The sequence below is a fragment of the Aegilops tauschii genome, chromosome 3 (assembly GCF_002575655.3).
Source record: "Aegilops tauschii subsp. strangulata cultivar AL8/78 chromosome 3, Aet v6.0, whole genome shotgun sequence".
Taxonomy (NCBI): Eukaryota; Viridiplantae; Streptophyta; class Magnoliopsida; order Poales; family Poaceae; genus Aegilops; species Aegilops tauschii.
In genome coordinates, this window is record NC_053037.3 from 184,204,125 (window position 1) to 184,219,434 (window position 15,310).

General features: G+C 41.3%; 2 protein-coding genes across 2 annotated transcripts; one reads left to right on the forward strand and one right to left on the reverse strand.

The window, feature by feature from the left end:
• Positions 1 to 546: 546 nt before the first annotated feature.
• LOC109786875 (uncharacterized) lies at positions 547 to 1,477 on the forward strand. The gene is made up of 3 exons (XM_020345438.1): positions 547 to 627; positions 737 to 877; positions 1,250 to 1,477. Exons 1-3 carry the CDS (start codon positions 547 to 549, stop codon positions 1,475 to 1,477), a joined length of 450 nt encoding a protein of 149 aa, XP_020201027.1.
• Positions 1,478 to 8,741: 7,264 nt separating this feature from the next.
• Positions 8,742 to 15,105, reverse strand: LOC109786876 (NEDD8-activating enzyme E1 catalytic subunit). The gene is made up of 9 exons (XM_020345439.4): positions 14,748 to 15,105; positions 14,486 to 14,649; positions 13,352 to 13,554; positions 12,706 to 12,938; positions 12,572 to 12,634; positions 12,433 to 12,489; positions 11,058 to 11,179; positions 9,780 to 9,897; positions 8,742 to 9,251 (listed from the first exon to the last, which is right to left on the reverse strand). Exons 1-9 carry the CDS (start codon positions 14,862 to 14,864, stop codon positions 8,964 to 8,966), a joined length of 1,365 nt encoding a protein of 454 aa, XP_020201028.1. The 5' UTR covers positions 14,865 to 15,105; the 3' UTR covers positions 8,742 to 8,963.
• Between the last annotated feature and the right edge of the window lie 205 nt (positions 15,106 to 15,310).

A 15,310-nucleotide genomic window follows, 5' to 3' on the forward strand; every position in this document is an offset into this window, starting at 1 on the left:
ACAAAACATGACTAGAATTATTACAACTACGATGGATATGAGTAATACAAGAACTACGTTCGGACATACTATCTTTAATCTCTCTAATAAGAAAGGCATATTTTGATCTATTTGTATCTCCACTTTTCACCATGTTCACTGCTTCCAAACTGTCGCTTTCAATATAAATTGGTATACTGCTTCACTGTAGAGCGAGCATGAGTCCCTCCCGAGTAAATTGCAAAAAACCATCACAATTGTGGACGCGATTTCACAAAACCGCCACCTTTCGTTTTTTTTTTAAAACCACCACGTTTGTGCTGATAGTTTTCAAATAACGCTGATCGAGCGTTTTGCCGCGTCTGATAGCAAACCTGACCGGTTGGGCCCGCTGTCAGGTGCCACGTGGACAGGGGCGACGGCGGCCGTCACGCGCCGTTAGACGGCGTCGCACAAAGCCTGGTGCAGCCGAACCCAGTCGTCCATTCTCATCGCTCTCGATCCAGTCTCTGCCTCCCATCTCTTCCGCTGCTCATTTCTCGCCGCCGGCCGAAACCCGCCGCAGCCATGGTCGACTGGAAGGACGGCGAAACCAGCAGCGAGGACTCTGTGTCACCCCTCTTCAACGCCCACGACGACGAAACCTATGTGAGTATGATTTGCCCGTGGATTAGGTTAGGGTTTCCATCGATTTGAGCTTTCCTTTTCATTGATTTGAGCTCTGGGAGTATATATGAGTTATATTGCACTATTCTAGATCCCGCATACCATTGTTGACCCCGAGTGGTGTGGCATTGTTGCCGGAGGACCGGTGTGCTGCCACAACGTTGTTGTGCACAGGGCTGTTGTTTTTCAAGGAATCAACATTGGCCGTAGGTTTTACGGATGTGGTAATGAGGTTAGTTGCAGGTTAACTGAATGTAGGTTTGTTTGTTAGCTGACAGCAGTTTACTTAGTTATATGAAAATGGTGTATTATTTGGTGTTTTGATGAATTAATCTGGCAGGTGAAATGAATGGTTAACTCAATATATTTGTTAGATGAGATTTGGCAGGTTTTACTATGTTAACTGAAAATAATTTGTTGTGTTGTCACTGAGTATGTGTGTTAGTTAGCTGATATTGTTGTCCTGCTATTAAATTTGTTATTTGTTCCATCATTTTAATTAGAACAAAGGTGTGCATTAGAACAAATTTGTTATTACCCTGTCCTGCTATCTCACTGAATTAGGCAGGTTTTAGTAAATGGTTATTAATTATTGTTATTACAGGAGGGAGACAATTGTGGTCTGGTTCAGTGGATTGACCCACAGTGGCCAGAACCCATGAAAAATGCACTTCGCAAACTTTGGGATATGTATGAGCAGAGTAGCAAAGAGAATGAATCCAAAGAAAAGCTCATAGTGAAGCTTGGAGAAGAGAAGAGGCTAATCCAGGAGAAGCACCACAACCACATCAAGGAAACAAGCATTTTTTTGCAACAGTTCACAAGAATGTGATGAAGGAGAATTACAAGAAGATTATGGAGGATGGTAATGTAGAAAGTGTTGTAGTTGAAGCCGATGAAGAAAGGGCTAGGTTAGAGAAAGAGAATATGGAACTGAAGACAGCACTCCAAGTGATCAAGCAGAGCAATGATGAGTTGGTTAGTAATTGGAAGAATGCTGTAGCAGAGCAAGGTATGGAACAGTTGAAGAAAGAGAAAAAAAGACTTGAGTATATCATAGCTGATTTGCTTAAGGCTGGGGAGGAGAACAAGATGAAGATAAGGAAAATCAGTGAAATTTGCAATGAGTAAAGTATGATGTTTGTTGGTATTATGTGTTCTGCCTTGCTGGTTGTTATTTGTTGATCTATGTATGGTGTGGTGTGAAGACTATTGGGGTCCAATATGAACCTTAGTATTATGATGTTGAACTATGTATGGTGGTGTGTGAAGACTATGTTGTAATGTGCAATGGAATATTTGTTGAACTATATATGTGTTTGGAGCTATGATATTAGTTGAATTTGCTCATATGGAATTGTTTTATTGATATGCATTCTTGTCCGAATTGAATAGGGTAGGGTTAGCCAAACCTTTTTGTTGAATGCTTTTTGTGGACGGTTGTCGAGAGGGTAGGGTTACGCAAACTAAAGTGGTGGATGCCTTTGGTCGATGGTTGTCGAGAGGATAGGGTTATCCAAGGTTTGGATAACCCTATCCTCTCGACAACTGTCGACGAGAGGCATCCACCACTATGGTTAACATACCCCTAGCCTCTCGACAACCGTTGACGAGAGGCATCCACCACTATGGTTAGCATACCCCTAGCCTCTCGACAACCGTTGACGCGAGGCATCCACCACTATGATTAGCATACCCCTAGCCTCTCGACAACCGTCGACGAGAGGCATCCACCACTATGGTTAGCATACCCCTAGCCATATAGTTGAACAACACCATTTTCAACAGAATGTGAAGCCATATAGTTGAACAACACCATAACATGACATCAGGTTCACAATAAACAACATGGTTCACATAGGTTGCCAACATTACACCAAGTTCTAACTTGCCAGCACCACAACATAACAAGTTTGGCAACATGACACATAGTTTGGCAGCAGCATTCAGCAAGTTCTAACTTGCCAGCAGCACAACAAGCACATAGTTTTCTCCAAAAGACAAGTTGCCAGCAGCACAACAAGCACATAGTTTTTCTCCAAAAGACATGCCAGCAGCACAACAAGAACAACAGCTAGATATGCTCTAATTTCCACTAGCATAGAAGTAATCCCTAAGTCTGTTAGGCCTCTTCCTCACCCTTCCATAAGCAGATTGAGCAGTAGTGGCAGTCCTTGGAGGAGCAAATGAAGACCTAGCTCTTGATGAAGTGGCTGTTGTTGCTGATGAAGAGGCTCTTGCAGCAGTAGAAGTAGGCCTGGGAGCAGTTGATGCAGTGGCTGTTGTTGCTGATGAAGAGGCTCTTGCAGCAGCAACAGCAGCAGAAGTAGCCCTGGGAGCAGTTGCTGCATTGGCTGTTGTTGCTGATGATGAGGCTCTTGCAGCAGCAGCAGAAGTAGGCCTGGGAGCAGATGATGCAGCCCTAGAACTTGCAGCAGCTGTTGGAGCAGGCTGTTCAGCTGCAACTCTTCCACCAGATGTTGCTCTTGGAGCTCTTGCATCTGTAGGGGCAGATCTTCTCTCCTGATACAAAATTAAAATAGAACAAAGGTGTGCATTAGTTGTTCAGTGAGATATAAAATATAAATTTGATGCAAAAGCTATTAAATTGAGGACCTTATGCTTGTTCTTCCTAGCTGCAAGTGCTGGCTTCAAAGGATCACCACAATTTGTGTACCTATGCCCTTGCTTTCCACAGTTGCTGCAAGTTATAGTTCCAATTCTTGATGTGTCTTTGGGTTTTGGTACTTCAAACTGGCCCTTCCTTCTCTGAGTCTGGTTTCTTCCCTTCTTCCTATGGAACACAGGGGGTCTATGTCTCTTGAATCTGTTCTTCTCCATAGGTCAGGTCCAGGAACAGGGTAAATCATTGGCTTGTAAGTTTCTAAGTACATAGGCTTCTTGAAGAACTGGTGTACAAAATCTTCAGGCTGCTGTTTTGATTTGTAGATGGCAGAGACAGCATGGTTACATGGTACACCTCTCATGTCCCATTTTCTGCAGCCACATGTCCACTTCTTCAAGTCAACTGCATATGATTTCTCACCACTATTTACTTGATATAGATCTGGCCCAGCCATCAAAGCCTTGCAATTCCTAGCCCATTCTTTGGACTCCTCTAGCATTTCTGTATATGTTGGGGTTATTGTCCATCTAGCACTCTGCCCCCCACTTCTTTTTTCATTGAACTTCACCATCAATTTGGACCTAGCCCCTTCAACCATTGTTTTAATGGGTTTGCCCCTAATATCCAAAATCATCCTGTTGAACACCTCACTAATGTTGTTCACTACTAGATCAGTTTTACAGTTGGTGTCCATAGCATATCTAGCCCATGTTTCTACAGGAAGTTTCTTAAGCCAGACCCAAGCATCCTCACTTTCCTTTCTAATTTCTTCCATTGCTTCTTCAAACCCATTCCTAGTGTAAGAATAAGCTGCTGCATCCATATATTGTTTAAGCTCATCTCCTCTAAATCCAGCACTTTGGAAATTTGCATAAATATGCCTTAAACAATATCTTTGAGGGCAGCTAGGAAATATTTGGTCAATGGCATTAAGCAGACCCTGGTTTCAGAAATGAAAATACTAATTAAGTTTGCTATAACTAAGTTGTGCAACAAGAACTATGGTGTGCAATGAAAATCTCAAGGAATGTGGTATTGACATTACCTTCTACCTGTCTGAAATTATTGTGTAATTTCCAAATTGTCCTGATTCACCACCAAGAACAATCTTGAGCTGAGTTAAAAACCAGCACCAAGTAGGGGTGTCCTCCTTCTCAACTACTCCAAAGGCCAAAGGAAATATATTATTGTTTCCATCTCTGCCAGTAGCTGCCAAGATCTGTTGACATGTGTTTAACTTCACAAAACAACCATCTAGACCTAAAAAAATAAAACTTAGAAACATAGCAATAGTGTGTAGGTAAAAGACAAATAAGAGAGCTGACACATACCAATGAAAGGTCTACATCCATTAAGAAAACCCTCCCTTTGAGCTGCTAGACAAATGAAAAGTCTATGAAATCTTGGATTCTTGCTTGGATGCTCTTTCACCACCCTTGTTGTCACAATGCATCTGCTCCCAGGATTTGTGTCCAAAACAGCTTGCAGATAGTCTCTAATTCTAGTATATTGTGCTTCCTGGTCACCCTGCACAACACTCAAAGCTTGCTGCCTTGCCCTATAAGCCTTCATCTTTCCAACCTCCACACCATACTTCTCCTTTGTCTTGTCTATGACAGTCTCAATACCTGCTTTGGGGTCAGTCCTGAAGCAGTCTTCAACAGCTTTGGCCACATACCTAGCAGGAACCTTGCAATTCTCACCACTTGGAGCACAAGTATGCTCTAGTTGCAGCTTCCTAATGCTGAATGTTTTCTCATTTGCAACCACAGATGCAACCATGTGAAAGGGGCAGCCTTCCTCAAGACAATCAACTATGATCCTGTCTTTGTTGTTCCTGTGGTAATGGAAGTTCCTCCTTTGTGTCACATGCAAGTTAACTAGTGCTCTTCTGAATTGGTAAACATCAACAAAACACATATGCCAACATATTTGTTGCTCTGGCACAAGTCTATTCTCATCATACCATATCCTGGCCTTCCTCTTTTTTGCCCTGGACTTTCTTCCAAATGTGGGACAATGCACCACTACTTCTTCATCTGAATCAACATAAAGTTCATCCATATCTTCATCAGATACAGGAATGTAGTCTGCCTCAAGTTCACCTTGTGAACTGCAATGTGCTCTATCTGTTGGACCTCTTCTAACAGGCAATTTCTGCAGAGGTGGTGCTTGAACAAACCCCTCTCCATCCTCCTCCTCCTCATTCTCCCGGAATAAGTCTTCTGGCTCACAATCACCTTCAAAAACCCTCTTCCTCTTCAAGTCTTTTATTTTCTGATTTAAGTCTGCATCATCTTCATCTTCCTCTTCCTCTAGCTCATCTTCCTGTTGTTCCTTTCCTTCCTCCTCTTCCTCTTGCACCTCTTCCTCCTTGTCCTCTTCCATGTAATCTTCTTCATGCACTACTGGTATGTCAGCAAACTCATTAAGAAAGTCATCTAATACTTTGATACCTGCTGTGTCTTTCCCACTTCCAACATTGCAACTCTCCTATGTGAAAAGATATTCACCATAAGAATCTTCTGGCTGTGGTTCACTGGTCTGAGTTTGATATATCACACCTGCATCATCTACACTATATACCTTAGGAGAACCAATCTCAGAAATTGGAATCTGCTGCTCACATCCATCTCCAATGTTCATTTCCATGTCAGACTCTCTTCCTTTCATCACTGTGACATTGACACACCTCTTGCCCTCATATAATATCAGCATTTCTTCAACATCTTCCTCAGATTTGATTTGCTTCATGCCTGCCATTCCCACACCATGTTGCTTCACATAATACATTGAGTCCTTCTGATCATACCCCTCAATCCCAATAATAGCTAACATATTGATGTATGTGATATCAGATTCACATATGGTCCTTTCCAGGTTGTCAGAACCTTGAAAATGGAACCTGAGATCCCAAGGTTCATCTTCATCCAAACTGCAAAAGTAAGTAAACCACATATTCAGTTAAGAAAATTCAGCTCATAGCACATTCAGTAAACTTAGAGAATTCAGTTAACAATTAAAACCCAATTATTTTACAGCAAATTCAGTAAACTTAGAGAATTCAGTTAACAATTAAAACCCAATTGTTTCACAGCAAATTCAGTAAACTTAGAGAATTCAGTTAACAATTAAAACCCAATTGTTTCACAGCAAAAGTAAGTAAACATCATGTTCAGTTAAGAGATTTCAGTTAAGAAAATTCAGCTCATAGCAAATTGAACACCAATTGTACAATTAAAACCCTAACTCCTGAATTGAAAAACTAATTCCTTAATTGAGCTACAATTCAGTTAACAATTCTACAACTACAAACCCTAATTCCTTAGTTGAGCTACAAACCCTAATTGCACTGCCCTAATTCCTACATTCAGCTGCAAACAAAGGAAACCTTATAACTACAGTACCTAAATCACATCAATTGTTCACCTACACTACCAGAATCGCAATGCAAATAACTGGAAAGGGGAAAAAACTCACTCCACGCCACCAAGGCCGGATGTGTACTGATGGCTATGCCCTGGGTTGGCCTTCCACACCTGGGCCAGATTGGCCGCCGCCCTGGACTCAAGGTCGTCGGAGCTCGCTTTGAATCTGCTGACCTCCTCGCCGCGCTCATCAACACCGGCAATGGCGGATCGAACAGGGCCAGCAGTACCTGGGAGCACCGTCGGCGAGCTACGAAGGGCGGAGAGGCCCGCGGAATCGAGGATGGAGAGGTGGGGGTCGTCCCTGTCGTCACCGCCGCCGCCGGTCGCCATGGGGGGAGGGGGGAATCGGGGGAGGAGAGGGGGAACTGGCTGCTTTGGATCGGGTCGTTAGGCTTTGTGCGACGCCGTCTAACGGCGCGTGACGGCCGTCGTCGCCCCCTGTCCACGTGGCACCTGACAGCGGGCCCAACCGGTCAGGTTTGCTATCAGACGCGGCAAAACGCTCGATCAGCGTTATTTGAAAACTATCAGCACAAACGTGGTGGTTTTTTGAAAAAAAGAAAGGTGGCGGTTTTGTGAAATCGCGTCCACAATTGTGGTGGTTTTTTGCAATTTTCTCGTCCCTCCCGGATTGCTAAGATCTCAGCCTCCAAAATATCATCACAAGAAAAAAGGTGTCTACAAGAGCTGAAGATGATGGCGCCGGTGTGGTCACGGAGCAGCATACCAGTTCCTCCAACTCCATTCAAAACAGATCCATCTGTATTTAGCTTTACATACCCAGTGACCAGGGTATCCAAGAAACAAGATTAGTGGAAGCATTATTGCATGCGTGAGCTGTAAGAGGGAAATAGTATTGAAGTGGGGCTTTCCCTTTCACATGAACATCACCAGAACGTGTTGCAATGGATTGTAGCGTTGATAGGTAGCTTGATAAAAAAATTAGTATTATTGTCGTGGAGTTCGCCCAAGGGCCGTCCGCAACATAGAGCCGGCCCTGCATATGATCTTGGTGAACAGTAAAATAAAATAATACTGAAAATTTTCAAAAAATCCTGAGTTTTTTTTTGCATGAAAAATGTTTGAGTGCGTGAGGTTCGTGTCAATTTTTAGCGCGTTCAAACATCTGAGTATCTGTCAGCAAAACAAAAAAAATCGGTCTGATAAACTATTTCACATACCCTTTCTTTTTGTCGGGAGCTATTCAGATGTCCGGACGTGTTGAAAATTGGCACGGACATCATACACTCAAAACATCTTCTAGAAAAAAAATCAGTTTTTTTAATTTCTATTACTTTTTTCTGATTTTACTGTTCACAGGTGAGCTCGGTAGCTAAGTTTAAGTAATCTGGAAATGCTCTCGCGCTTCCTTGTTGCCACGGTCCTGTCATTACCCAGAAACAAAATTAAGCCCTCCTATGATTCAAAGGATTTTCATTGGAATTTTGAAAGATTGGAATCTTTGTGAATTTTTTCTATGTTGGTTGTTTGATTTATAGGATTATAAATCCTATATAAGAAAGGGATTCATTGCACTACATTCCAAAGGAATTTTAGCATCCACTAAAATATTTTTGAAAAAAATATTTGTTTTCCTATGATACAATCAATCAAACAGACCAAAATGGGATAATTATTTCTGCGCCCCTAGTTGTGTCCCAGTTTTGCCACTAATTTTCAAAAATCATCAGCCTGGACCAAGGCACTTCGCTCATCTTATGACATGCACATATAAGTGATTTTTTTTCTGAACATTTGGATATCTTATTTGTATTTTTTCAAGTCAATATGAATTTGTTATGAAGTTTTCACAGTGATAGTGGCTTGGGCAGGACTGAGAGTTTTTGAAAACTAGGGGCAAACAGCCGAGTGGGGCATAAAATTGATTATCCCAACCAAAATTCTACGTATAGCATTATGTTTTTTTCTCTCCGGTGTTTAAAGAGACCCTGAAACAGTTACAGAAGGAAAGGGCTTGTCTGAGATGCAAGGATTTCTCTAGGCTACTGTCATTTTATGAGATCATGGCAGGAACCGTCTTCTCGGCAAAACTGCTGCGTCTTAAACCAGATCCGGTGAAATAGCAGTCCACCACTGAGATACAAGCCAAACTACTGCAGAAACTACCAAGTTTTGCCAAATATATTTAAGTTGACCCCGAAGAGATTGTGCAAGTGTAAATTTCAGCTTCTGTTTCATCTGCTTCGAAATACACTACTCCCTCAACTAAATGGGGGGTTAATATTATCTAAACGATGATATCACGAGCTCTCAGTTGTATCCATCTTCGAAGCTTCCTCGACGCCCTTGAAGGCTACACGCAGCTTCCTCAGCGATGACACTTTCTTCCCATTGCTCTCCGCCATACCACTAACATGCACAGTAGCAAATGGGGTTCCTTTAAGGAGCTCAAACATGGGGATGCTCAGGTTTGGCCGTGTCATCTGCTCAAGAACTTCTGGCGACTGCATGTACAGATTGTTGCCTCCGTGCGTTACGCTAGCTTTTGACATCAGCAGTTTGGGGTGCTCCTCAAGCATCTTGATGAACTGTCCATGATAAGTGGAAAAGGATTCAGAAATCTACAGGCACACAGGCTCCGTATACACAACAGTACATTCTCTATTCAGTGCCATTTTAGAATTATATGTGTGATGCAACTAGGAACATAAACCTAGGTATTAAACTGCCTAGCCTTTGTGTCAGTGAGGAAGTGTTTTCTTTTCAGCTTTCTCGTTGTTCAGACTATAGTAAAACCCACTATTTAGAAGTACCATTTTGCTGAAAATACGGCACATGTTATGAAGTTTGCAGGCAATGCAGCAAAATATACATTTCTTTTGAGCCAAATGATGTATTTTTTTACATGATGAATGCATTCATGTATGTGGACATGTGAGCTAAATAAAACTTCATGTTTATGTATTTGAAAGTTAACACATCTTAGCACCTTCCATATTTTGTGTACAAATGTAGTTCATGATTCATCTCATCGCCTTTCAAGTCGATATATACCTTCACTATACGAACAGATGTGCACAAGGTATGCAAGTTTTTATGATTTGAGTGTTACTGACCTCCGAAAGTGTCGATGACGTATCCAGCTCAATAAGGGTACCAGGCCCACATACAAGGCAATCTGTATCTCTAACAAACTCTGTGACTTTAATATGAGTTCCTACAAGACCATTGTACCTGCATGAGAACATAAAATTAACTGTTAGGCTCTTCAAATTGGCAATGCGTCATGTTTTTGTAACCGGAATGCATCTCCTTCAGATATGGTTGTCAAACAAGTTACCAGCAACAATACCATGTGGGCGTATGTAAATAATATTTTGAGGGAATATGGCGACATATGATGCCATAAGTCAATAACCAATTTTAACCAAATGATTTCAACCAATCAAGGATAGAATAGAATGCCATCACAAGACAAAAAAAGAACCTCAAGCAAATAATAGCTACTCCCTCCGTCCCATAATATAAGAGCGTTTTTGACATTACACTAGTGTAAAAAACGCTCTTATATTATGGGACGGAGTGAGTAGTTTGGAATAAAAAATAATATTTATTTGCCACATGATTAAGAGAAAATAATAGCTAGCCAAACACCCAAATCTTTAGGAGCAATTCAAGCAAATTAGATTCATAATGCGCCACATTGCTAATGAAGCTTTACTTCTGAATGTGTGCGCTCAAATAACCAAAGAGTTTCTTTCAACAAGCTGTATTTGTCTCGTACTCAGAAAGTTTGCATGTTTTATTTTTCAAAAAAAAGCTTTGCATGCGAGATATTGCCTTGTGCGAACGGACGTGAATAATATGAAGATTATATGTTTTCCTTTTGTCATCGATTGAAAGTTGGTGTGTATGGTTCATTTATGATTTACTCCCTCGGTTCCAAAATAGATGACTCAACTTTGTACTAACTTTAGTACAAAGTTAGTACAATGTTCGGTCATCTATTTTGGAACGGAGGGAGTATTATCTAAAATATTAGTCTGTTTGGAATCTGTTGCGTAGGTTGTCAGACGTGCGCCTGCAGTTTTACCTAGTTCATACACTGAAATAAACTCAGGTGAGTGAAATGAACCATTACAAGTAATGCAACATGAATCAACCTATCATTTTCTGAATACTCCTATGGTGTGCCTTCCTGACTAACCAATGCATGGTCCACTTTGCTGCAGGAGTTTTGGCGTGTATGTTTTGCATTCAAATAGTAATAGTTTTGACTAAAAGATAAGAATAAAAGTATTTACAAGTAACAAAAATAAAAAAACTTCGGTCTTACTCTTTGGGGATACCAACTATTTGAGTAACAGAGTAAGAATGGGAGTAATGCAACTCACGTGAGATAATTTGACACGCTTTTGCTGCAGCCAGAGACGAGCTTCAAAGCTTCAAGTGCACACGCAGCAGAAATAATTGCATTCGTTGAAGCAATAGCTGGGATGATATTCTTGACAACACCCTGTAATCAGGAATACAAATGTCAATGTCCTCTTAAAATTAACAACTTTGTGCTTCCTGATTCCAAGATTTATACAACAGAAAAAGTAATAAAATTGTACTTGGTCATCCAAATTAATTGGCCTGAAGGAATATAGAGGGATAAGAAAATTTGCAGATTAGATCACTGGCGCAACAATAGCAAAAATGCCTCCACATACTACCAAATATGAAAAGGTTCTCTCTGAAATGCCTACTATCTGAAGGACGCTAAGATACATTCTAAGTTGTGGGATTCCCATTAAGCGGTGGTAATTTTATTTTATATTTGATTGGCATTAAGTAGGCGGATGTAACAGACCAAAGAAGCATCATGGCATACAGAGAACTAGTTGCTGATAAATAAACTAACTAAATGGCACACAAAAAACTTCTGTCAGAAGAAAAAATTGGACATAACGCAATACTGTGGAAATTAAACATTGACAAGCATGCTGAAGCTGCATAGGTGACAGCTAAACCATGTGTGAATAGATATTTTTTTTGCACAAAGCAAAAGAGCAGCATGCAGAAAAGAGACAGAGATTATTGTGTGAATAGATATTTAGTCAGAAAAATCATATGTAGGTGGATTACAAGGCTAGTTAACTTTAAACATCGCTATGATTAAACAAAACTTACACAAGTTATAAACTAAGACCATTCTTATCTTCAACTTCTTAAATATCAAACTGTCCACTATTGAAGTGGATAATGAGCTACTACTACCAGTGCCAGCTTGCCCATAGTGCAAACTTGCACACAGCCTAACCCAACTACACAATGATTATAACAGCAAATACTAGTAGCAAAATCACCTACTACTGGAGCACAGCAGACTACTAGAAAAACGAGATAATCTTAACAGGGCAATAATTTGGAGTATATGGCAGATATTGAATTTGAGTTGCATCCACATTCCACACTCACTCAAAAAACTTCTGACCAACCCAGCACTGGAATTTTCACCTTACCAGCACAATATTGGCCCCCCTTTGAACATGAATTTAACGTAATAAGGTTGGGTTTGTTATGATATATAAAGGTATAAATAACAAAATACTATGATTCTGGCAAGAATTTTGATTATTATTAGTTTTACGATAGAATGCATTATTAACGAGGGCACAAGCACAGTTAAGAATAGAGGAGTCGAACATTGAAACATTCTGGGATAGATAGGGATTAAGTTACATCTTAGGCCTGGAGAATAAATAAACGGAGAAGATGACACACCTGAGTCAAAGAATACGTAACTCCGGAAATACCAAAAAGTTCTGCTCTCTTTAAAGCCTGTCAAGTATACATGACAAAAGATTAGACAGATAAAGATAGGACACTATATAATTTTGTATGTCATCAGACTAGAGCAAACCTCTGAATAAATCCACTGCATATGTTCTGTATCATCAGCATCAAAAGGTTTTCCACTGTGAACCTACAAGACAAAATATAGTTGTTACAAATGAAAATAAATTAAAGAGCAAATTACAGATGCAAGAATTATACCTCGTCCCATTTGATCAAATGAGCATACTCAATGCAATGAGCTGCAGTTCTTGGAGTCTCAGCAAGGGTACATAAGGGAAACTTGACCTGGGGAGGAAAAAGCCATATGTTGCATTCAAAGCAAGGCGTCATCCCTGGTATAATGACTCTAGCGTGACCTTTGAAACCTTCTGTCCCACCATCTACCATAGGTTTAACTGTCTCCTGGACTGGTCTGTCGTCTGAGTCATACTCTGCAATTCCAAAGACATACCGGCATCAGGACATAAATGAAGGATATTATGAGTTTCATTGTGTAAATTTACAAGTTTCTCATCATTTGAGTCATAAACGGGCAAATACTACCTGTATTATATTAGAGAACCATGATTTTATCATTTTATGTGCAGCCCAACATACCATTTTACTTGGGATGGAAATATTAACACAGAACAGTATTGATTCACATTCATCTCTAGCACTTTTTTTGCAAAACTTTCTTCAGTCTCAATCTATAGTTGCTATGAATGTGCACGCTATAGTCACTTGCAAATTTATACAAGGAAAGGACATATGGACACATTGCAGACCAAAGATATTTACTAGTTGAAGCCTTCTTTCCAAGTAAAAGACTAGAGATCCATAAAAACGGCATTGAAATATATACCTAAGAAACCACAAGCCACAGAATTGATGTAGCTTCGAGCTTCAATTGAGTCCAGACCAAGAACAATTATTTGGAACTGATTATAGAACTCTAGCTCTTTATCTTCAATCCTACAAAAATGGGGCACAATGTTCACTCCACTAACTCGCTCCATAACCCTCTTCGCAGCTACTTCAGCCTTGGGCTTCCCAACATCTTGAATCCTGTATAAAATCACATGCAATGCTCATTGAGATGGTAACATTACAGAGAAACGTAAGTAGAACATGCAAAATCCAAACAGATATACAGTTGATGCCGCAATAAAGTGAGGTTTTGGCCTTACTCGATGAGTAAGGCTTGGTTTGCGGTTGTTGTCCTGTGCAGTGCTTATGTTTACAGCTGCTGTCAATTCACTTATTTATTGTGTGTGTGAGAATCTATCACTGGTTTGGCAATCATACTGAAGTTAGACAAAGTGTCGTATTCAATGATTGGCCTTCAATGATCTTGCATGTTTATGACCACAATAATTGTTTGGCTGCTTGCAACTTGATTAAGAACAGGTAGCAAAACATACAGTATCTAATATCTTAGAAGGGATTCAATGACACAAGATTATCATAATCCACCGTTTACCATGCTGACCAAATTTTATGGAGAATGAGGATTCCCTTTTTACCAATATATATTTGTTATTGCTTCAGAAATTCGCATAATATTTATCTAATATACCATGTAGTTATCTGATATACCATGGATAATGCGTTCTTACAGTTATCTAATTTCTAATGTACCATGCCCACATAATATTTTCCAAATGCTGATATATTGTTGACATCACATCACATAGGACAAAAGTATATGTTAACCTGAAATCCTCTCTAGTGTTCCTCACTTCTGGTCACTCAGAACTTCCAAATAATTGAACCCAGTTTCATTTTACAGGACCTAACAGTAGAACGTCCTTCTATTTATCTATTCTCCAATCCATACATTGCCCACTATCTATGCAAGCCAGAAATATGATCCCGTGGAGCAAACAACCTTAAATCTAGCGCTTAGCACGTGAACAAGGCAGCAAAGTTTAATACCACTATACTGCATAAACCCTATTCTTGTGTATAATCAGAAGGACTGGGTGTCAAAAAGGACCTGAAGAGGAACTGGCGGTTGAGGTTGGAGACGTCGATGGTGTCCATGTCGATGACGTGCAGGTTCTTGAACCCGGAGAGGGCGAGGTCCTTGAGGAGCTCGCAGCCCAGCCCGCCCGCCCCCACCACCAGCACCTCGACGTAGCTCCCAATAAGGTCCCGCAGCTGCAAGCACGGCGCAAGTAGCCGATTCAGTGTGAAATCGCGAGAAGGATCGAAAACGCCGGACAGGGGTTGGAGCGGTGGCGGCGGCGGCGGCTCACCCCGGGGCTGGGATCGAAGGTGGAGTGGACGAGGTTGCCGGGGCGGGAGAGGAGCATGTCCAGGTCTCTCCACCTTTCGGGCTCCGTTGGCGGCGCCGCCGCCGCGGGGGAAGCCATCTCGCCTGCCTTTGGACGGGGGAATCTGTAGGATGTATAGTAGTCGAGGCGCCGAGGGTGCGGGCGTGCGGCCGAGGTGGGGGAAGGAGACGAGAGAAATAACTCAGGACCTTGGAGTGTGCGGCTAGGATGCGTGATTTGTCTGATCAGACGGGAGATAATTGCACGTATCGTCCTTGAAGTCGGCGGCAAGGTCCAACATGGTCCTCGAGGTTGAGAAGTGCTTCAATACAGTCCCGGTACATGGAAATACGTGATCAATACGGTCCTGATACATGGAACGATGGTCCTGACTCTACACATCGCATACGTATTGCATAACGCGCTGCTGGAGAACAGGTCAACTCTCTCTCTCCACCTGTGTGGGACCTGCCTGTCAGTGAGCGCGAGGAGAAAATACAAGTAAAAATTGCTATTGCCTAGCGAGTCGAACACACGACCAGGCA

What these genes read in the sequence shown, in the direction of transcription:
- LOC109786876 (XM_020345439.4), bottom strand. Translation starts at nt 14,864, where the DNA reads ATGGCTTCCCCCGCGGCGGCGGCGCCGCCAACGGAGCCCGAAAGGTGG. An exon ending in TGCAGTGGATTTATTCAGAG is followed by an intron (nt 12,490 to 12,571) that starts GTTTGCTCTAGT and finishes TATACTTGACAG; the next exon opens with GCTTTAAAGAGAGCAGAACT. An exon ending in TTACGTATTCTTTGACTCAG is followed by an intron (nt 11,180 to 12,432) that starts GTGTGTCATCTT and finishes TCCTGATTACAG; the next exon opens with GGTGTTGTCAAGAATATCAT.
- LOC109786875 (XM_020345438.1), top strand. Translation starts at nt 547, where the DNA reads ATGGTCGACTGGAAGGACGGCGAAACCAGCAGCGAGGACTCTGTGTCA. An exon ending in CCCACGACGACGAAACCTAT is followed by an intron (nt 628 to 736) that starts GTGAGTATGATT and finishes GCACTATTCTAG; the next exon opens with ATCCCGCATACCATTGTTGA. An exon ending in TTTACGGATGTGGTAATGAG is followed by an intron (nt 878 to 1,249) that starts GTTAGTTGCAGG and finishes TTGTTATTACAG; the next exon opens with GAGGGAGACAATTGTGGTCT.